Source organism: Cygnus atratus, chromosome 1, assembly GCF_013377495.2.
Source record: "Cygnus atratus isolate AKBS03 ecotype Queensland, Australia chromosome 1, CAtr_DNAZoo_HiC_assembly, whole genome shotgun sequence".
NCBI lineage: Eukaryota > Metazoa > Chordata > Aves > Anseriformes > Anatidae > Cygnus > Cygnus atratus.
The window spans coordinates 60,816,410-60,838,740 of record NC_066362.1 but is presented as its reverse complement, the minus strand read 5'-3'; the positions used below and the strand labels follow the sequence as shown (position 1 = coordinate 60,838,740).

At 36.2% G+C, this 22,331-nt stretch overlaps 1 protein-coding gene across 1 annotated transcript in view; it reads left to right on the top strand.

The window, feature by feature from the left end:
• KDM7A (lysine demethylase 7A) overlaps positions 1–20,232 on the top strand; it is a 76,645-nt gene extending 56,413 nt beyond the window's left edge. The window contains exons 19-27 of the mRNA XM_050714077.1: positions 511–720; positions 2,127–2,251; positions 2,743–2,900; positions 7,716–7,813; positions 9,623–9,771; positions 9,923–10,135; positions 12,351–12,432; positions 13,606–13,882; positions 14,722–20,232. Coding sequence (XP_050570034.1) covers positions 511–720; positions 2,127–2,251; positions 2,743–2,900; positions 7,716–7,813; positions 9,623–9,771; positions 9,923–10,135; positions 12,351–12,432; positions 13,606–13,882; positions 14,722–14,816 — 1,407 coding nt within the window. The 3' untranslated portion in view covers positions 14,817–20,232. The remainder of the gene's footprint in view (positions 1–510; positions 721–2,126; positions 2,252–2,742; positions 2,901–7,715; positions 7,814–9,622; positions 9,772–9,922; positions 10,136–12,350; positions 12,433–13,605; positions 13,883–14,721) is intronic.
• The last annotated feature ends 2,099 nt before the right edge of the window (positions 20,233–22,331 follow it).

Genomic DNA, 22,331 nt, shown 5'->3' with positions numbered 1-22,331 from the left:
TTGTAGATCAATATTTCTAAAATGTTACCACTTGTACCACTTACAACTGGTAGTTTCATTTGAAATTCTGTTCGTATTGCATTCTTCTACTGACTTTGTTGTGATCTGGTTGTCAACTATTTTGCTCTTCCCCTCCCCCCTGCCCCCCCCCTTCACTCTTTTATTCTTTAATATTGATTAATATCGAAAACTCCTACATTTGCCTATGGAGAGAGGAGTACTGAAGTCTGAAGAGAATAGTGATCTGTTGGGTACAGTACATGTATACCCACCTTGTATGTTGGTGCTGCACTTCTGTCACGGGAGAGGTTAAAAGCCCCAAATGGGAAAGAGGAACTAAGTGTAATTAAGGCTTGTGTATAAGTCCATAGCAAATATGTAGTACTTCACTAAAAGGTCTAAAAATTTTATTTGTATAACTTATATTCCATTAGACAAGTGGGAAGCAGCACTTAAATATGTGGATTTGTCCCTATGTGACTGTTCTGAAATATGTGTGTTTAATTAAAGGAGGAAAACAACAAACCAGTTAAAACTCAGGGAATTCTCGGTGTGTGTGCAGCGTCACGGTCTTCACATGAAACAGCTTCTCCTCACCACTCCAGACGAAGAGTGAGGAAACTGCGAGACCATGCTACCAAAACTCCTTCCAACCTGGACATCTTGGAACTCCACACAAGGGAGGTACTGAAAAGGCTGGAGATGTCACCTTGGGAGGAGGCAAGTATTATGTTACGTGAAAGAAAAGCAAAACCAGAACATAAGAAATTTCTAATCTTTGTTGAAAGGGAAAAGATTTAAATATGCATAAAAACACAGGCTACTACTCTTGGCTATATGAGCCATGGGTAGGTCTTCAATTTCTTTCTTTCAGATTTTCCTGATAGAAATTTCTCTCTTCCTTGATACCTTTTGTGGACATTCCTTCAACATTTTGGTTTTGAAAGTGCCCTGAATCTCACCTACTGCAAGTATAGTTTTTCAAATAAGACAGCTGTAGCTGTCAAATCCTACTTTGAATCAGTTCTGTTCAGAAAGGGAGCTTGCAAAGCCTCAGTTCTGTGAAGCTCTAGGCCAGACTTGCTTCCCTGTGTGCTTTTAAGTAGCTGTATGTTATAGTTCAATTACTGTAATTTGTTTAGCCTCATTTTTCCTTCATGCTCCTATTCCCTGCATGACTATGACTCCCTACCAGAAAGCCAAAGGTTGCCTTTGGTCTCCATTGTGGGACAGTGAACTGTGTAGTTGTATTACAACAGCGTCACAGAGAGAATGAGTGAAATATATGTAGTCTCTTGAAATATTCTTTTTTTCAGGTTTGATGACGTTATTTTCAAAAAAATGAAGCAGAAATGGGAAAAAGAACGCAAATATGGAAATAAGTAACTTTCTGAGAATAAGAAATGCAGATGAATGTGTTGGCTGTGATAGTGGAGAAATACGAAGTTGTCCTCATACTGAACTTCATAAGACATGAATAAGAGGCATGCATTTAGGCCCCAAAGAAAAGAAGCTGAGCTTGAAATTTAGCACAAATAGTTGACCTGTGCAGTTCATTGCTACAAGCTGTTTTTAAAATAAAATGTTTAGGAGTATTAGCCATTGCCACTTAATGTAGAAAAATACTGTTTGTAATCATTTTAAAAAAAACAACACTTTTACATATTCTGTGTTTGGCACATAAGTCTATCATTGATTATTTCAGAGCATGTGTCAGACACGAGTTGCTTTGAGCTAAGAGGGTTTTACTTATGGCAGGTTACTTTCCATAATGAACATTTTGCTGTCCTATGAATAAGTTTGGGAACTAATTCCAGGGACCAGATGTCCAATCCAGGAGTTGCTTTATCAGTCTCTTTCCCAGCTTCTCCAAAGAAAACCCAAAAGGAGTATTATAGACATATTATAGCTATTGCAGGTGGTTCAGGAGGCTGTAGATGATTTAAGGAAGAAGATGCAGTCTGTTGGTTTTTTACATCTGAACATATTTTTTTTTGAGCTTTCTTCAGTTGGTTATCAGAAATGTGTAACTGTCCTGGTGCTGAGTTTAAGCTTTTGTGAAGTGCAGGAAAAGCAATTTAATTTATAGAAATAAATAATACGCAACATTGCTTTTACTTCTTTAGGATACAGCAAACTCGAAACTGAACGGGAGATTTAACAAGCCCTTTCAGCCATCTTCTACAGTACCTGAATGGCGAACAAAAGACAATGATCTTCGCCTTCTGCTGTCAAATGGAAGAATAATTAGGTACAAAGCGTTGTTTGTGGATCACTTGTTCCTAGTCATTATGGACCAGAGCACGCTGATTTTTTAGTAAAAGTATTTTTTTTTCTGTTTATGAAGCTCTAAGTTCTCTCTTACAAGTAAGATTCATGTTAGGAGTATAGAAGGAATGTCTTGTCTATTGTGTCTGCTGTCCCCTAGTGGAGCCACAGTTACGGAGTGAAGAGGAGGAAATGTTTTACCCGTTCCTTTGCTATGGCATTTCATTCAATTGCTCGGTTGGGTCACTATATTACAGTGATTCTCATTAAAGATATTATGGTGTCAAACTTTGCATCTTTATGGTAGTGACAGTTGTACAGGGAACAAAATGGAAATATGCGCAGTTCAGAACAAAGAGATGAGCATAAGAGAATGTTACTGTTACTATCTCAAGGGTGACATAAATAATTAAGGAAGAGAAGACAATTGCTTCAGGTTTGTAAGAATAGTATGTTGTTTTTCTTGTGAGACAGAGATGAGAGACGCCCATTTACAGATCGAAGTCTTTACACGGCAGATAGCGAAGACGAAGATGACAGGACAAGGTCGAAAAAGACGGCTGTTAAGAGAGAAGTCCAGACCTCAGGATTTGAAGGAGGAGGGAATACAGATGCCCAGAAACCACTGAACAGTAAGCTTCTCTCTAAGCCTTGTCAGTTCAATGTTTTGATGGTCTTGAGTAGGATCTAATTATTGTGAAGTCTTACTGAAATTTTACCTAAGTATAGAGAAGATAAACTAATAGATCAGTGAAGTAGCATTAAGTTACAATAATAGATTCGTCAAATATTATTGGTCTACTGAAGAAGCTAACAACAGCATAGAGTTGAAAGGTAAAACTCATCTTTTTATGTTAGTACCATCCTGAATACTGTGAATACAGCATCTTTCAGAGTGGATGTTTAATTGGTTTCCTAGATGAGTATTTGAGTGTAAGATATTTGTTCATTTAGTTTTGTTTCATAATATGAGAGTGCTGATTTTTTGACCAAAATTGCTTCATATCATTCGCTCTAGAGAATAAAAAATAAAATGCAGATAATTTCAAGCCCAACTCATCTTTCATTTTTTTGTTCCATTTGGTGATTACATACTTGCTCATATGATTTTGTATGTTTTGCTAATGAACGGGTTTATTCCATACAGGCGAAGAAACATAACTTAGCATTAATAAAATCTTACACTTTCAACCTTGGCAGTTATGTGCAGAGTTGGGGGAGAATTTATCATTATCTGTATGTAAAAACACTTCAGTCCCTTTTTCCAATACTTTATATCTAAACCATCCATCACTAGGAGTTGATCTTCCTTGGCCTTTCTGTAGCCTCAAGTCTTCCTGCCAAGTGTTCAACAGTGCTGATCACAAAGTGTATTAGTAAAGTATCAATATAGAATACCTGTTTTCAGTGCTTATTTTTAATAATGCTATCTGTGTACAGGGACAAGTTGGTTCTTGACATAGTTTCTTCATCTTTCTGTTTAATTATAAAAGTCACATCCTTTCACAGTAGAGCTTACCAGGGGTTCAGAGGATATGTATTAGGAAACGGAGGTCAACATTTATAAGATAACAAGACTCCTCTAGAGACTTGCAGTTCCCTTGGCTTCCTGCACATCTGTAACAACATTTATGAGTCCATTGTCAGCCTGGATAAAATATTTAATTATTTTCACTAACAAAGCAATTTGTAATCCCTGTTGACTGTGCTTCCAAAGGTCACAGAGGACAAGATTTAAAAATCTGCACAGAAAAAATGTCCCTTGTGTGCTCATGAACCAAAAAGGCAAATGGCTAGTTGAGTGAAGGCTAGGTATAATGTTGTTTTTCCACTTTAAAAATTAAACTAAGTTTTACACTTGCATTGAAGATTAAATCATATACAGAAATTGTAGATTTTCTTTGAAGTCTTTGCTCTTACTTGATACAGCTAGAATTTAGCAGTTTGCATCTAAATCTAAGAAATGTATTTAGGACTAAAAGTGAATGTTCATATTGTTCTTCCAGAAATGGAGTACTCAGGACTTTCACTAATATTTGTAATTGAATTGTGAGAGTCTTCATGTGTCTCTATTAAGGGAACATCACCTATTTCTGGTTATGTTATTTTGCTGTAAGTGAAGGTTTGCAGAAAGGGAGAAATTTTTCTTCTGCAGAGAATTCCGTAATGGAACAACCTGTTTCTATAACAGGCTGCTGCCTTCCATTGTTCTTACTGGGATTTAGGCCAAGAGGCAAAGTCTATAGAGGGATGCCTTTAAACAGGTCAGACTATACAGCTTTGTGTGTCATGCCAAGATTCTGGTTCTAAATGGTGACCCAGTGTTATCAGAGAGACAAAGATACAGCATGGCACTTAACAGAGCAAGATACTTCCTGTGGATAGAGGCAAGGAGATTTAAGATTTCTTTTTCTCAATTTATTTTTTGGGGGGGAATTCACAGTAGGCTAGCCTGATCTTATAGATAACGACTGCTTTCATTCACAGAATTTTTAGAGTATTCTTCACATTCTCTGGTATCATGTGGAGCCATAAAGCTACTTCAGGGTAGACTGGTTCTTTATAAGGTAATAACAGTAATTACCAAAGTAATGGAAACAAACAAACAAACAGAAAACAACAACAAAAATACCCAAGAAAAAACAGTATGTATATTTACACTGATTTTTTTAAAAGCTCAATTACAAAAAAATTACTTTTATTAAAAAAGAGAAGAGGGGTCCTGTGTGCTTGTGAATGTCAGTAAGCGTAACTGAAGCCTGCATGTGAAGGGTGAGAAAACAAGAGGAATCTTTTGTGAGGGAATGTACAAAACAGCAACAAGAAAACAAATGAAAAGGGTTGTTGGTCTTTTTTTTTTTTTAGGGGAGTTTAGAGGAACGCAGTTTGTGTGGCATTTTGAGCAATATAAGGCAGAAAGAAAACTGGGCAGGTATTCTCTGATTGCTTTGCCCACACCTTGCAAAATAAAGAAGGGTCAATGGTTTGGCTTAATGTGGGAATATTGGCACAGCCAAACTGGATCAAACCTGAGACTCATACAATTTGTTATATATGTTAGTACTCAGTCCCAAATGAACCAGAAATGTCTCAGTAATGTTAGGTGGCTTTAGCAGTTCAGTCTAGATCATATTGCCAGATTTTATGTAGATGACAAATAATTTGTTTCTCCCTAGCAGGGTATCAGTTAATCTCCATGAGAAGGCAAGATGGCTTCTGAAGTATGAGATTCTGTGTTAGCATTACTTCTATAACTCTATTTTCTGTATTTAGCTAATTATGTGCTTGTCCAGTTCCTATTCTGTCTTGCCACATCATTTGCCTTCTCATAGATTTTTGTGAAGGCTTGCATTTCTTCTTTATAGTTTTGTTGATTTAATATTAGGCATTTCCAATTCCATGAGACAGTAGCTCCTGAGGAGCCTTCATTAATTGTATTTTTTTAAACTGTGGTTCACTATTTACACATTAAGTTTTGGCTAAGATCTGAAGCTCCACATGTGAACATATTTTCATGTCCTTAATTGTTCTTGCCCCTTCCTTTGAATCATCAAAGGCATGATGCAGTACTCCAACGGGGAATTAAATTGAGCTATGTAATAGTGTCATTCTCTGTATTATCTATTTTGTAGCTTATACTAGAATCTTGTTTGTCTTTTTATTACCTTAAGGCAAAGACTTAAACTACCATCAGAAATCCCTTGGTGGTGGTGTTTATTTTTTTTTTTAAATCTATAGTCATTTAGAATATTTATTGTCATATGTTGAACATTATTTGGCCTAAATTCATTTACAGTTGTGTTGCTCATTTACTGTGTTTGGATATCCCTCACAGCTCTTTCTAATACTACCTTAAGTTCAATTAGATTTTGGTTCCAGGTGTTCATTTTATTCACTTTCTGATACTCTGTTTCATTCTTAGCTTTCTTTTGACTTTTAACAATTTCTGCTTATGTAGTGTTTAGAAATGAATGCTATCACTTGGAATATGTTTGCCTATTTATGAGCTTTGTCACAGTCCACAATAGAAACAAAATCCTACTACAAATAGGGTATCAGGTACATCTTTAATGCTTAAATAACTAATGAATTACAAATTATTGCATTCTCTTTATGTAGCTGCATATTAAACTGTTAAAAGCAAAATAGTTTAACTATACTTGTCTTTGTTTCAGAGCTAATTTGTGGTCTGTGTTAGTACTTAATATATGGTACTTGTTTCAGTTTCCTAGCCGAGACTTTTAAAAAAGCAACATAAAACTTCTCAAGTGCTTCTTTATCCACTAGCTTCTTGACAAACATTCATAAACTCGTTATTTTTTCACTGAGTCATAGCTTTTCTCCAAAGCATATTTGCTAGATAAGCTGCATATTATAGTCTTCCGTTAATTTGTACTTAACCAAGACTTCAACCAGCAGCATGGACACAGGTATGCAGTATTGGATGATTCTGAACACCTACAATTTGTGGTTTGGAACATAAGCTGTCATAAAAAGTGAATACTTGTGATAGCAGTTTAGCTACTTTGTATTCAAGTTCCTTCAGCTCTTATAAAAATAAACCATGTGGACTACTAGATGGATGTATTTGATAGATTATTGTGTCATGTGCCACTATTTTTGATGTCTGTTTTGACACTTCATTCTCTGATTGTACTTTATCTTACTACTAGCAAAAAGTGTCTAAGGTTGGTATTTCCTTTTCACCCCTACCTTTTCAGTTCTCAATGTGATGAAAACCAATACATGTATATTGTATATCATCACAATAGTATTTTAAGCTTCTGTGACAGGTCTTCATTTTAACTCCTGATTGACAGTTCTGCAATGACACAAAACATTCAGAATATTGCTAGTGAACTGTGATGTAAAAGAAAAATTGCAAGTAATGCAAAGAAATATATATATACATCTTACCTTTAAGTCATTTAATATCCTCTGACTTCTATGATGAGTGTTTCTCTGACTGCTCTTATTTTAAAACAAGGAAATTTCATGTTTAAAGAGTCTAAGAATGATACTGAAGATTACCTGTAATCTGTAGAATTGCAACTAGTGAATACTACTCCATTCTTCCTGAGACACACTTCTTACTCCAATCTGTATATACAAAAGCAGGAATCGACTAAGGTGTTTCTAGTTGTCAGTGTTGCCATCTATGAGGCTTGTGTTCTGTGAGAGAGAGAAAAGATGTGTGCTTCTGCATGATTTCTCTTCCACTGGCTTCATCCAGTGAGCCAATTTACAAGGCTATTGGTCAACAGTAGACAACTCAGAATTTGAGGAAACTTGACTCGTGAGCCATATCAGTATGGGGTTGTGCTTTTTTTATAAAGACTGTTAAAAAGATCAAATGTGAATTTTGTGTTCTTTACTTCCATCATAATTGTTAAATATTACTTGTAATAAATGTTGGGTTTTATGTTTTATTTTTTTTCTCTCCGTAGTGTTCTTTGAAAGTGTGAAATCAGAACTCAGGAATGGATCCTCAGAGTACTCTGATATTTCTGATTCAGAAGAATCTGAGCCTGATTGCACTACACAGGTATAGCTAGAAGAAGTCACAAAAGTTAACAAAGCAATTAAGTATACTTTGCGAACTTCAAATTTATTTGGGCAATAACAAAATATTTAATTCTTGTTCAAGACACTATTTCAAACTCTACCCTTCTGTCTCATTCTTCATTTTTTCTAGTACTGAGGAAAATGGCAAGATGTGCCTTTTGAGCCAAATATTATGATCTTGTTTACCATTAATGTGGGGTTGGCAAAGGATGACCCTGCTCTGGAATGTGCAAAGGCTGAGAAAATTTAGATAATAATTGCTTTGTTCATTTCTTCGATAATAAATGTAACTTTCATCATTAGAATTACAAGTGTCTACCACACTCATTTTAGAGAATAGTTAAATGAAAACAATCCTATAAACCTTCAATTTTTAAATAACCTTAACTGGCTAAACCCTAATGAGGTGATTTAGACTGCTCATAAATGGAGATCTTCCATTTGAAATGCCTACACTGTAGTGATTTCTTTACAAGTATACTAAATATTTTTGTTTACAAGCATGTAGCCACCTTTGGATCACTCTCATTGAGTAAAATGTTTTGTATCAGTGCAACTGTTTTCTTATTTTTACTATATCCTGCTTCCTAATTTCTAATAATATTTAGCATAATAATTTTTGTTTGCTTTTTTTTTTGTAATGATATATCCAAAATGAAGCATCTCAGTAGCTCCTGTAAATCCTTTTTATGTTTTTATATTGTAGAGAAGATCTTAGCAAAACAAGACAACTTTTTTTTTTTTTTTAATTAACATTGAACTGTAGTTACAATGTAGTTGCTCATTTATGTCACTTTACAAGTGTCAAGGATTAACAAGATGCTCTTAGGAATGTAGCTATTGTTTAAAAACATCCCTTGGTGATCTGTTGCACTGACTTAGTCATTCCAGTTATGTTTTGATGGCGGGGTAGTGGTAGCAGTCTTGAAGAATTATGATTCCTCCACGTTTTGATCTTCCACTCTGAAGCCTTTTATTGAGTATTATGTATAGTCTTTGGCTTGAAAAAAAGTGTTATTCTCTGTACATGTTGTAAATAATTAGTCTGTGTTACTGTTAAGATTGTATCTGTTGTAGCTCTTGCTTGACTTAAAGGTACGTTGAGATGCATATTGCTGCTCCACCTTTGAGAAGGTTCTGCTCATACAAGATGTAATCTCACCAGGAGTTGAAAAGCCCTTCTATTCATGAAATGAGGCTTTGCCACTGTAAGAGTGGCAACAGCTGCTGTATCTCTGTTCAAGGTGTGATCTGGATTTACTAGAGAGTTTCTGCCACTCATAGAGATGCTGCTGATGGAAGTTACCTTGCAACTGTGAGAACAGGAACGAGAAACTGTTACCTGGGACAGCATGTGTCTCATTATAAGTAATAAGCATCACTCTGGGCAGCTCCTTGGAACCATAGTTCCATAATTTTTTCCTCTACTTCAAATATAGAAGATAAAGAGTAGTCAATAGTCTCTTTAAAGAAATTTGTGCAATGCAATGATTTGTGCGTGGCATAATATGTGTAGTGTTTTCTGGAAGAAATTAGATTTGGAGATGCTTGCTTTATTACTGGGGCATGTAATCCCTCACTATTGCAATACTTGTATATATAACATCTCAGTTACTCTATTCAAGTTAATTGCATTCTGATTTATGCACACACACATATATATAAATGTATATATATATATAAAGATGGACCCAGAAGCTTTAGATTTTTTATTTAGCATAAATTAAAGTAGCATCTCTATTTTAGGAGGCACGACGACCTTTCAATGTGCTGTTTGCTCTTGTTCCAGCAGAAGGATTCCTCCACAGAGGAGTCAGAAAGCTCAGGTGATGAAGAGAAACAGGAAGTAACATCAAATTTCAAAGAGGAATCTAAGGTCACAAGAGACCTTTGTCAAACTACTCAGAAGCCATCCAGAAATGAAACTCCCAATAAAAAGTAAGAATATTTTCTGTGTTCATTTATAAATTACTGTTAGACCTTTTCGTTCAAATATTTATGGTTCCTCGTTATATGAATGCAAAAATCATTCCTTCGGAGAAATATAGGATTCTGTTTTTTACTGCTTAATACTCATGTATTTTTCTAGGGAATGTCCTACCTCGACAAGTACAGAAGAAGAAGCTATTCAGGGCATGCTTTCTATGGCAGGATTGCACTATACCACATGTTTACCAGGTCATACTCAAAGCACAGACTGCACAGATAAAAGAACCTCTCTTCAGGAACACAGAAGCTATCCCAGAAGTAGGCATAAAGACAGACAGCCATCTCAGAGTCACAAAGCAATGGAATGTGGTAGGTACCTGAATTAATTATGCTGCTGCTCTCTGCTGTTGAACAGACTGCTCAGAAGAAGAATTTAAATGTTTAAGGTCTGTAGTCAAGCTTTTAAGTAAACCAGACATCTTTTTAAAAGGTGGGCTTTTTTTGGTTTAGTTTTGGTTTTGCTATAAAACGTAAGTATACTTCATAAAACAGTGACAAACTTAGCTTGAGAGGTCATCAAAATGCATCTACTGAATATTGCCATTTAAAGTTTCATGGCATTCTTACAAGAGTGAGGAAGTTATGGCTAGACCCAAAGTGTAATCTCCTTCAAAAAGGATTGACAGCATCTACATATTTGCAACTTGCATAGCATGTGTATAACTTAGATATCAACAGGAATCTGCTTGATGGCTTTCATGTATTTTGGAAAGCACATTTGGCTTTACTCATGAAATTCTGCTATGAATGCAGTGCATTAAAGGAGAATCTAATCTTGAAGAGGAGAATTCAGAAGTAACTTTTTTGTCAGAGGCATTTTGATGTCTCTGTGCCTGTGGAAAACAGGCATCTGTTAAATGAATTTTGGGAATGACAGACAACAGAACATTAACACTGATTCCCTCAAAGGAATCAAATTCAGGTTTTGGAACAGAGAGGAAAAAGTAATTATGTGTGAAAATTCTTTGCATAAGAAGGAAATGGAAGAGGATTATACCTTGGCTCATGTGAAACAAATAGAAACCCGCCAGCAAATAGGGTGCTAGGTGAAAGTACTAATACATTCGTTTTTTGTTTAAGTAGAAAACAGAAAAGCCTGATGTGATGTCATGGACAATGTTCTGGTACCTTAAGCTGTAGGTCCTTAAAAACCTACCAATCAAGTAAATAAAAACAGAAAATAAATGAACAAACAAAACCCGAACAAACAAAAAACAACCAGCCAAACAACAACAACAAAAAACAGCAACCACCAAAACACACAGACATACACAGTGTGTTACTGTCTTTATACCTTTATTAAAAATGTAATATCTAGGTTACTATCATTGTGGTAGGTTTACTTAGGCCAGCAGCTAAGCATCCACACAGCTGCTTGTTCCCTCCCCCTGCCCTGTGGGATTGGGGAGAGAGCAGGAAAAACAGAAGTGGGAAAACTCCCGGGGAGAAATAAGGACAGTTTAGTAAGTGAAAGAAAGAGAAAAAGAAACAAGTGGTGCAAAGGCAATCACTCACCACCTCCCACAAGCAGACTGATGCCCAGCCAGTATCTGAGAAACAGATTTGAAGACAGCCTTTGCTCCTGCTCTCTCCTCTACCTCAGTTTTTATTGCCAAGCATGATGTGATATGGCAGAGAATATCCCTTTGACCAGTTCAGGTCAGCTGTCCTGGCTTCGTCCTCTTCTAGTCTCTTGCTTACTCCTAGCCTACTCACAGTAGGAAGGCAAGAGTGCTAAAAAGAGAAAGCTGTGACCCTGTCCAAGCACTGCTCAGCAATAGCCAAGAGTTCGGTGTGCTGTCAATGTAGTTTTAGCCACTAATCTAAAATGTAGCACACTGTAGTTTGTTATGGGGAAAAAAATCCAGCTAACATAGTATATATCACCAGTATGTATCACTGGTGAAGGAGATGAAACTACATAACTCTTAGTGTAGCAATATTTAGCAAAATCTTTCCGTGTCAGAGTATTAACCTCTAAATTCGAATTGAATTGATGTTTTGGAATACCCTCAATTTTAGAAGCTAACTGTATAGCATATGTTGTCAACGTGGACACTTCTAGTATAGGCCTGTTGGCTTAGATCTTGTTCCATATGTTGTTAGTGAATAGCCCATCAGTGCTTAGAAAGAAAACACTGCCTGTAAAGGAAAGACAGTCTTGGTCTTTGTACAAGCTACCCATGAGACAAGGCCATGGTAGGAAACTGAACAGTGTAGTGTAGCAAAGAAAGTAGAATGTCCTCAGCATCACTGCTTTCAAATTTGAATGATTGTGTTTGTCTGACTGTCTTACAGAGGTATATAAATCTTTAATTAGTTCTATTTATATTGTGAAATTGTTTTCCCAATTTAGTGTGTAGAACCAAACAGATTTGACAGCTTTTACTTGCTATCTAGGAAAAATTTTCCATTATATTTTTCTTTCTTTCTTGTCTTAATTTTAAAGTTATTCAAATGTATAATTGATTTTGTACTCCCAATTACTGATTTCAAAGTTTAAGCTTGTTGAAATTCTCTTTAGGTAGGTCCGTGAAGGAAGAAGAAAGACAATTGGGAACTTCAGCATGGGCTAGACACCTGAATGAAGCCTCGAGGATTACCCCTCAGGTAAAGCAATATTTTAAGCGTTTTGAGCATATTTTTGTAGGAAAAAGAGGTCGCAAAGTTGTAGGCACAGAAAGTAAGTATGATGGGATAGGTCTTTACATACTGCAGAGCTGATAATAGATGTTTGTGGTGCTCATAACTGAAGATTGTATTTCTGTCATGGTCTTTTTTCTTTTTTTTTCCTCTCAAACTTTATTCCGTTATGGTGGCTAGTATAAAGATGCTTAGTATAGTATCTTGAAAAAATAAATATATTACAAAATCTGAATTTGCATGCAGTCTAACTGGGGAAGAACTATATTGTTTACTTGTTATTTTCAGCTGGAGCATCAGAACAAGTGGAACTTGTCAGTAGCGTTAACAGTAAATAAATAAATTAATAATAATTTGAAAAATGCCTAGGAAATTGATACTACCAAACTGATAAAAACCTAAAAGCCAGCAGGTAGGAATATTTTTGCTTGCTGATGTCCGGGTGGAATCCAGCAAGGAATGTATAAATGAAAGGTTGCTTGTCCTACTCTCTAAAATTGTTGTTTGTTTTTTTTTTTTTTGGTAAGTGTCTCTGTTTCTAAAGCTGTATATTCTGGAAGTATTAAGAACAGATCAAGTTACAAAATAACAGTGCTGTTTAATAACTGTATTTTAACTGCATGCTTTATAGGTTTTTTTAAGAACATCTAACTACTTAACAATCTTTACAGTTGGTGATTCCCTATTTAGTGTTTGTTGTCCCATCAGCTGGATATTGAAAAGAAATAAACAAGTTACTTGTTTAAGTAGTCAATGGTTATGGTATGGCTTGCTGTACTGGCCAGTTTAATTGACAGCAATTGCATTTGTTTTGACTACTGCAAACTAAAATCAGAAAGTAGAAAAATTGAGCACACTGGTATGTGTAATTAATCTATAGCATTGTCCTTAAGTGAATATGAAAAAGCTTGCACAGAGATATTATACTGTACTTATACTGTATATCTTATTTTTAAGAGGAATCTGTCCTAGAGGAAATGATGGAATCATAAAGTGGTTGGACACTGGTGACACTGGTGGAGTTGCATCTTCTTTTTCAAAGATATAGTAGTGGGATTAGAAAAGCTGTAGTGAATTTGAATCCAGAAGCTATTAACTTCCACTTTTTTCTTTTCCTTCCCCTCCTCCTTTCCACATCAGGATACGAATAAAACACAAAAATATATCAAGAAAGAGGGTGCATCAGAGGCTAATCATAAAGTTCAGGAAAACCGAAGTATAGTCCACAACAATGGCCTGAGTTTTCAGCATGGCAAGTATACACGAGACTCCAATCTAATTCAAGGAGAATGCCGGCTGAGTGATGGCAGCCTTAGCCCTGACAGGCCATATGGTGAAACGTCCTTGTCTATACCACTTCACCCAACGAAGAGGCCAGCATCAAATCCACCCCCTATCAGTAACCAGGCGACAAAAGGTAATGTTTCTCTCTGCTGTCCTCTTGCTAGGGAGAGGGGGGTGGGAGGTGGTGGGACAACAAGCACCTGAGAAAAGAACCCTGTAAACATCAAAAAGAGCTCTTAGATGCAGAAACTGCAAAGCGGACAGGCTTAGACCTTGAGGAAAAATAGAAAATTGGGAATCCTTTGGATTGTTAAATATTGGCTTAGAATGTGCGGAGGAGGGGAAAAAAGAGATCTGACTGACTGCTTGGCTAATAGAACCTGTCATTGTTAGCACTGCATCTCTGCAGGTTTGTCTGTCGTGCATTCATTATATTAACAGGGAACAGAACAAAGAGAACCACAGCTATACTCTGAAACACTGGCCTGAATCAGATTTATTTGTCTAAGTGAAGGTTTAAAAACTGTGACATTAAAAAAAACAAACAACAAACACAACAAAAAACAAACAAACAAAAAGAAAACTGATGACCATTCTGTTTAGTTTTTAGTTTCTAGTTTATTTTGCATATTTTACTCAAGGGAATCATTTACTTGACTAGAATTCAGGAAGCTCGGCTTAAGTTCTCCCCTACCATACCCACTGCCCTTCCTTAGACTAGAAATATTTGGAAATAGTACAATAGCATTATTTATGATAATGCTAGCAGGAGTATAGGGAAAGGAACTCCTGCTGTTCTTAGAATTCTGATTCCTGTTTGCTTGCTCCAAAACAGACAGATGAAGAGCATTTTTTGGAAAGTGATTTAGGTGAAGTCTTTGCCTGCTTCAGCTCTAAGTTCTTTTCTTTGTTCTATGGTAATAAAAATTTGTTCTGAAATTCCCAGTTGAAGTACTTGATTTATTTTTTCAGGCAAACGTCCAAAGAAAGGAATGGCAACTGCTAAACAGCGCCTTGGGAAGATCTTGAAGCTGAACCGGAATGGCCACGCACGCTTTTTTGTTTAATGTAGCTGCTACTTCTACTACTGCTGTCTTTCCTACACAGACCAGTATTGAGGTCGACAGAGCCTGGAGCTGCTGTTTTTCCTCTGCTTGAAGCAGACTTGCATGTACCGTATAAAACACTGCCTGATGAACAACAAAAACAAACAAAAAAAAACAAAACCCACAACCCAATGCTGCATTTTCACTGTGCCACACCTGCTCAGCAATAACCATATGGGAATGGGGAAATCTTCGGAGAGACATGGACTGTTAGAATTAGTCTCTCATCAGGGCTTGAATATCATTTGTTGCTGGTAGTTTCTGACCTAATTCATGAGGGGAAGATGATGAAGGTGGTTTATCAATAATTTATTTCTGATAGATTTTGACAACTTTTGAATTCATTTTAAAAAACTATTTATTTGGAAGACTTTTTTGTGGGGTTATTAATTTAGATTTAAGAATGTGAAAGTTTTTTATTGTTTTGATAATGTATGTTTGGTGCAGTGGAGAGCCACATTAATGGTGATTATTATTCTGGACTCCTAAATTTGATATTCAGGTTATAGTCTTAAATAGGGATGAGATGCATTATTAATTATTTTTAAATTAAGGCTTCTGGAATCTTATTTTTTTTTCCTGCTCTTTATAAGCTATTGGCTGGGCTTCTGTTGATTTGCAAGGTGCATATTCTCTGCCAGCTTGGTTATTTTTTGACCTCTCCTCTTTTATACAGATTTATTTATTTGATGGACTAGAGGAGACTCTCCTAAAGACAGAAGATTCTTCTTATGTCAGTCCAGTAGCTAACTTGCTTTAAGCCGCACCCCTTTCCTCCAAATTGGAGTGCATACTTTTCCTCCTGATGTGATGTTTGATTTATCTCTGATGATTTTCTTCTGCAAAAAGGCTCCCTGAAGTTGCATTTGTACAGGTTATTCAGAAGTTGGTACAAGGGAGGGAAACGATACGTCTTCTTGGAGGAGCAGGGAGCTCAGTCAAGTTACATGTTTTTCCACAACGCTTACTCAGTAATAACTCATAAGATACATTGTGGTCTTAAGATTTGGCATATTATTTAATGTAGCATGAAAGAAGCATTAAAATTATTATTGTACTTCAGACATTTCAGTGAAGATCAGGAAGGCAAGAGAATCTGTGTTGCTTTCAAAGCTGGGCATGACAGCCAATTAAAAGTCTTAACTGGTGCGCATATAAGCGTTAAGTAGCTTACTGGTATCGGAATGATCATTTGTGTCAAGCTTCCTTCAGAGCTGATAGCAAATGCTGATTCTGAATTATTGTAAATAATTTTGGTTTTAAATTTGTATTTTTCTGTAATATAAAATTAAATATTTAACTTTTAAGGGTTGGGGATGAAGGCAGAAAGGGGAATACTTGATTCTGGAAAAAGGGCATTTTGCAGGGTCCAGCCAAAATGAAAACATTAATGTGCTAGTGACAACGATTTTTTGTTGTTGTTGTTTATTTGTTTGTTTTGTTTTGAGTGATTTCCTAAGAGTAAAATACTCAGGCATAGTTATCCAATTTTTTGAACTGATTTAGATTTCCATAACCAGTTTTTCCTTCCTCCATATTCTATACTGAAATAGTTTTCTCGTGTTGTAATTTAAAAACAGATTATCTTGGACTTTCCAGAATATTTGTGCAGAGTTATTTTCATATAGACTAGATTATAAATGCCTTTAAAAATTTATGGAAATGGTTCTGATGTCAGGTGGTTTTGATTGTTGCAGGGTCAAAACTTTTCAGCACTATGTTATCCTGTTTCTAAATTGAGAAACATCAAAACATAATGCAACTGCAAATAAATCGGGTAGTTTTCATGGCCTAACTTCCTCTGGAGCTTCAAAATTATAATTTAAGTGGGTTTTTTTTGTTTGTTTGTTTGTTTTGCAGCCCCTCTTTAACTTTATATTGACTTGACTTTATATGCATGTGTGTGTGTCTGTGTGCGTGAGGATGCATATGAATGATTTTTTTAAACCTTTTTTTGTTTGCTAGCTATGATTTCACAAAAGTAGATATTTCTTCCACCCCCATCCCCTGGAAGAAGAACACCACTGGCTGCATTCAGGCTGTTTTCAGTCTTTTTTTTTTTTAATTACTATTTTTTATTAATGCAAGCTATTAACCTTGTTTAGACTGTTGGGAATGGACATAACAAAAGATTGCTACAAATCAGAAGATAAGCTAAGAGGTACTCTCTGGTGCTGAAAGTGACAATAAGTACTTGCTATTCTCAGGTGCTATGTTTTCCAGATGGAAATAGTCAAAAGAGAATATTTTAGCTATCTTCTAACATGTTCCCATCAAGGTAATAAATCAAAGAAATAAACTATGTTGTCAATGCTAGTTAAAATTATATACCATATAAATATACTCTGTGCTTAAGCTTGAGCAAATAGATTACTGCCCACCAAGCTTTGAAATCTGTTTTAGCTTTAGCATATTGAACCAAACTGCTTCCTTCTTGCTGGCTGTATAATTTTTAAGAACAAACATTTCCAGTTTAGGACAGCAAGCAGATTCAGAATAGGAGGAATGAGCCATCTCTCCTTGAAGGCAGATTTCAGAGAACACTAATTGGAAATAGAAGTATGCCAGAATAGAATCTGGAGTAAGGAATTTTGAAGTATGGAATAAGTGTTCTTGTATATGTGACAGGTTTATACAAAGTTTCTTTTCTGACCATCCATATTATTTATCTGTATCTTACTGTTGGAACACAGACATGGCTGGACCCATATATATTATTTCTTCTTGTTTTTATCCTTTCTTTATTCTATTTTCTACTTTTTTTTTTTCCAAAGTGGCTCTCCGCTGTTGTTGCTGTTGTGAGTTTATGTAATAGTCTCTTCGCAGGCTGTCAACAGGCAGAGGTTCATTCCCATTTTCTTCAGATATCCATGCTTCCAGCAGATGTTAACTCTGATGTTCCACCACAGAACAAGCAATTTAAAAGAAATTGCCATTATGAGCAATATTTAAAAAAAAAAAAAAAAAGGAAAAAAAAAAAGTCTAGTCTCCTGGTAGCTTATGAAGAGGATGTGGTAACCTCACTTGTTTTGTGTACTTGTTTGTAGGGGTATTTTTGTGTTCTAGGTGAAAACACTACTGCACCAATCTTTTTGTAGATGGACTGAACCTTGTGTTGTAGTAGTGGAGGGAAAAAGCCCTATTTTTTTTCTTGCTGTATCACTTGGGATGGGAGAGATGGGGGAGTGGGGAGCACTGACGTGAAAACTCAGAGAATTAAGCCTGGTATGGTAACTCGTTTTGAAGGAGGATCTTTTTTGAAAAGTCAGTGAACTTGGATTTGACATAAAAATGTACTTTTATTTTATTTTTTTGTTGATAGACCATACAATAGGAAACGAAATATTGTAATGGTTTTCCCATTCTCTTAAGTTCTCACGTTCCTACAACTAGGAAAAACAAAAACAGAAAACAGAAACAAAAAAACAGAAACAAAACAACCAAAACATGAAAATGGAAAGACCGCCTAGAAACTGTATCAATGACTCTTCCAGCAACTTTCCCTTTTCTCCCTCTAGACTTGCTAATAAACCCTGGCTACAAGGTAGCCTTTAATGACCTCTGAGGTAGATTACCTATGCAACCTATAATGCTCTACATGAATCCATTTTAAAGACAATTTTGAAAGGGTTAGATGTTAAGAGTTACAATTATTGCTTTCTGATCACATGGGGAATTTTGGGGGGGTTTTGAAGGTTTTTTTTTTTGTTGTTTCTTTTTGGTGGTTGAAGTGCTTGTGTTACTTTTCATAGCAAAATAAGAGAGCACAGTGTCATGATTGCCTTTTAGAAGCTTCAGCTTTCCCTAGGCTTTGCTATATGGCATCAGCTGCCTTCATCCTCATGGCCATGAAGTTGCAAATGTTGAAACTTTTTTTCAGGGTTTCAGAGTTAGGGCTGGCCTGAAGTCTGCTAACTGCTTTTTTTGGCGATTGTGGAGACTAAGCAGAGCTGAAGCTAGAATGACCTGGTACTACAAGCCTATAACTACTGCCCTATTTAGGCTCCACGTGCCCACCTATCCCTTCACACTCCCACCACCAAGTCTAGCGTCTTTTCAGAGTCTCATTCATGTAATACTTCCAGACCATTAAAAGCTGGGACTGAGTGAGCCTAGAGCTAACTCTCTTTCTCAGAAGAAATATAAATGGAACCCAGGGCCTTACTATTTGTGGTTAAACAAGATTAGAAGCTGCGACATCCATTTTTTTCCAAAAACAACCCACGGTAAAAAAAACACCCTAGTAGCCCTCTTTGTGGGAGCACGAGAGTGATAAGTCATGCAGCGGATGGGAAATACAAGTAGCACTGATAAGGAGATGCGCCTTCTTCATAGGCTGCATTTCTGTTTGGAAAAAAGGACTTTTTCTACTTTTAATATAAATTAAGCCATAAGAGTTTCATGCTGTGGGAAGGGAATGAAAGGGATCACTTTAAGAGATTATATTGATATGTATTGTCACTTCTGCTGGGAAATGTCTATTGCTGCCAATACTTTGGCAAATCTTTTTTTTTAAAAAAAACAAACATGAAATTTGAGGGAAAAAAAAAGGGGGGGCTAGTTCTTGGCTATATTTACTAGTTTTGTAGTAATGTTTTGCTGGCCCGTTTGTCTTTTCCTCTCCTTTTTCTACTCTGATAGTCTAATTTCTGTCTTTCCTTCTAATGTCTCTGAAAATATTAGCTTGTCTGCTCAGTAGGGGTCGGTGTATGTGTGTCTTCCTTTTTACAGAAACGCACTACTGTGTTAAGTATTTGGCTGGGAAATGGGATGCTGCAGCTTTAAGAGCATTTTTTCAATTCATAACAGTATTTCCCATCCTCTTTTGCCTGCAGGCAGGGAAAGTGTATGTACAGTATTTATTTTGTTTTGATTTTACTTTAAATTTGTAAGTTTCTATAAGTAGTTCACATTGATTATTCTAGGGGAGGACAAGTGGCTTTGTTTAAATTTGTATTTGATATTCATAGTTTCCACTTTCTGTACTTTAAAATACTGAAATTAAAAAATTGTATTGCTTATGTTTTGATTTTAGCACTCTAAAGTGTTTAATTTCTTCAATCTTCTCATTCACTTCAGTGTAAATACAGAAAACTGTACAGAATGTGCTTTTCTAGGCCCAGTGTCTGTGCTCTTTACTCACGGCATTTTTAAGAAGACATTTTCTGGAGAAATGTGAGAAGGAATATTCTCATACTGTTCTTTATTTTTCAAAGTGCAAATCTTGTTTCAATCCAAGTATATTATATGGCAGCCAATTGCAATTTGTGAAGATGTGTATATTCTTTCTGAGTCTTAATATAAAAGGGAGGTGGAAGTGTTCTGTGGTCTGTCATATTAGCAAATCAAGAAAAATAGAGGTGTAAACTCTAAGCAGGGTGTCAAAAAAAAAAAAGATATTTCCATGTTCTTCTTGCTCTTGGTTTTTGTTCAGGTTTGCCTCAAGCTACTGATGACTCATTTCTGAATATCTTTTTTCTTCAAGTGGTGTGCTGTTTCTGCAAGAAGCGATTTCTCTTGCACACTTCCACATAGTTTGTCATATTCACGGATGGCTTCCCTGCTCATTTCTCCCTCCACATGTCATCTTCTGTTATACAGTTGTCAGTGCTTCCTGTTTTGACTCCATATGGCATAACAGTGTTTGCATGTGGGTACCCTACCTGGGGTAATTTAAACATTACTGTGTTGCAGTCACTGCATTGCATTTTCTTCCCTTGCAAATAGTGCTTTGTGCTACTGAACAATTTCAGTGTCGTGTATGGACAGATGCTTAGATTCCAGTGATGGTCATTTTATGAGAGCCTTACATAAATGGTGCAGCAGTGGGCTTGGAAGAATCAGATGGCAAAAAGCGTTTGAGCATCCTCTGCAGCTGTGCAAGTGTACTACTTAGGCTGGCTTTTAGTTTGCAGAGAATTTATGGTTGACTGCAATGACTAGGAGATCTGTTCATGGACCAGGACTCTGTTTCACCGCATGCTTTACAAAGAATAAGAACACTGTCCTCAAACCATGTCCAGCTTCAGTTTAAGGTTTTAAAATAGTTTTGTAAAAAAAAATAGCACAGAACTAAGTCTTGTAAATTTTGAGGACAGAAACTTCTGTGCTGTTTTAATAACAGATTTCATTTGTGTGGAGTAAGAAATCATGGGGAAAAATCATGATTTAAGTACAGAGGATAAAGATCAAATATTTATATGTCCAGAAATTAGTTTCTTCTGTATTTTGACACACCTTTTACATTTTTGGAATTAATGTGTTAAAATTCATTTAAAATTTGGTTAGCCAAAGATTTGCCAAAGATCTGAAAGAGCTGTTTATCAGAGCAACCACGTATTTTTAAGTGATCACTGTGATTGGTCAAGGGCAGTGCTGCAACCTGGGCATTTCCATCAGACACTCATCTGGATTTGTCACACTGGACCCACTGCTCATACCTGTTTTGGTGTTAAAATAAAATGGTAGACTTGAGAGTGTCTCAGTGGGACACAAAAGATTCATACCCATATAAAAATCTATGTAAGCACATTTACTCTTTGTCTTTTTGCTCTTGCCAGCTATACTCCAGAGCTTTTCTCTATATGACCACTGTTTGGTGCGTAATAGGTAGGATAACACATGGGGAAAATATATGAAATATCATAAAAGTGCTGCTTTAAATGCTACTGGATAGCCTTCAGCGTCTGGAGTCCTATTTCTATTAAAAGTGAGAGTTTCTGGTTTGTTTTTTTTGGTTTCCTGTTTGGGGAGGATGGGTCCTTAACCTGGATTGTTATTCCCTAATGGACAGATGGGCAGAAGGCTACCAAATATGAGAAAAAAATTGCATTTCAAAAGAATTAAAAGTCAGGGAACGGGCAAGATACTTTTCTTGGTATCTGAAGTGAATGACTGAAGTGTGCTTTTTTTTTTTCTTCCTTTTTTTTTTTTTTTCAAATCAAGTGTTCTATGGAATTTAAGGTAAAGTCATGGTGGTGTTGTCCCTCCTCCCCCCGTAAAGTGCCTATGAAGTTGGTTTTGTGTACATTTAGTGCAGGTCAACGCTTTCTCTAGAGGGCTTTCCATCACCTGCTTAAGTTGTAAAGCTATTGTGGCGTTGGCCAATTAGATAACACAGCCAGCCAAACTTTTTCTTGTGTGTTTTGTTTAGCTATAACTTTGGATTGATGATGGAAACCTGAGTAGTAGAATGAATATGGTGAAGTCAATCATGCCAAGTCTTTGTTTCTGTAGGAACTTTTTTTTTTTCTTTGTGTAGAAGTGTTTCTCCTGGGAGCCGATGAAATTATGCTTTTACTGCTGGTAAGTAATGTCAACTGTCTTGAGCCAAAAGTTAATGAAGACTGAAACTGTAAAAACAGAATGTTATTATTCATTCTGAAATGACCAGGAGTTTTAAATACCTTTGTTTCTACAGCAGCCAACGACTAAAATATTCAATTGCAGAAGTCTCTGGTGGTCAAGATGGTGAAT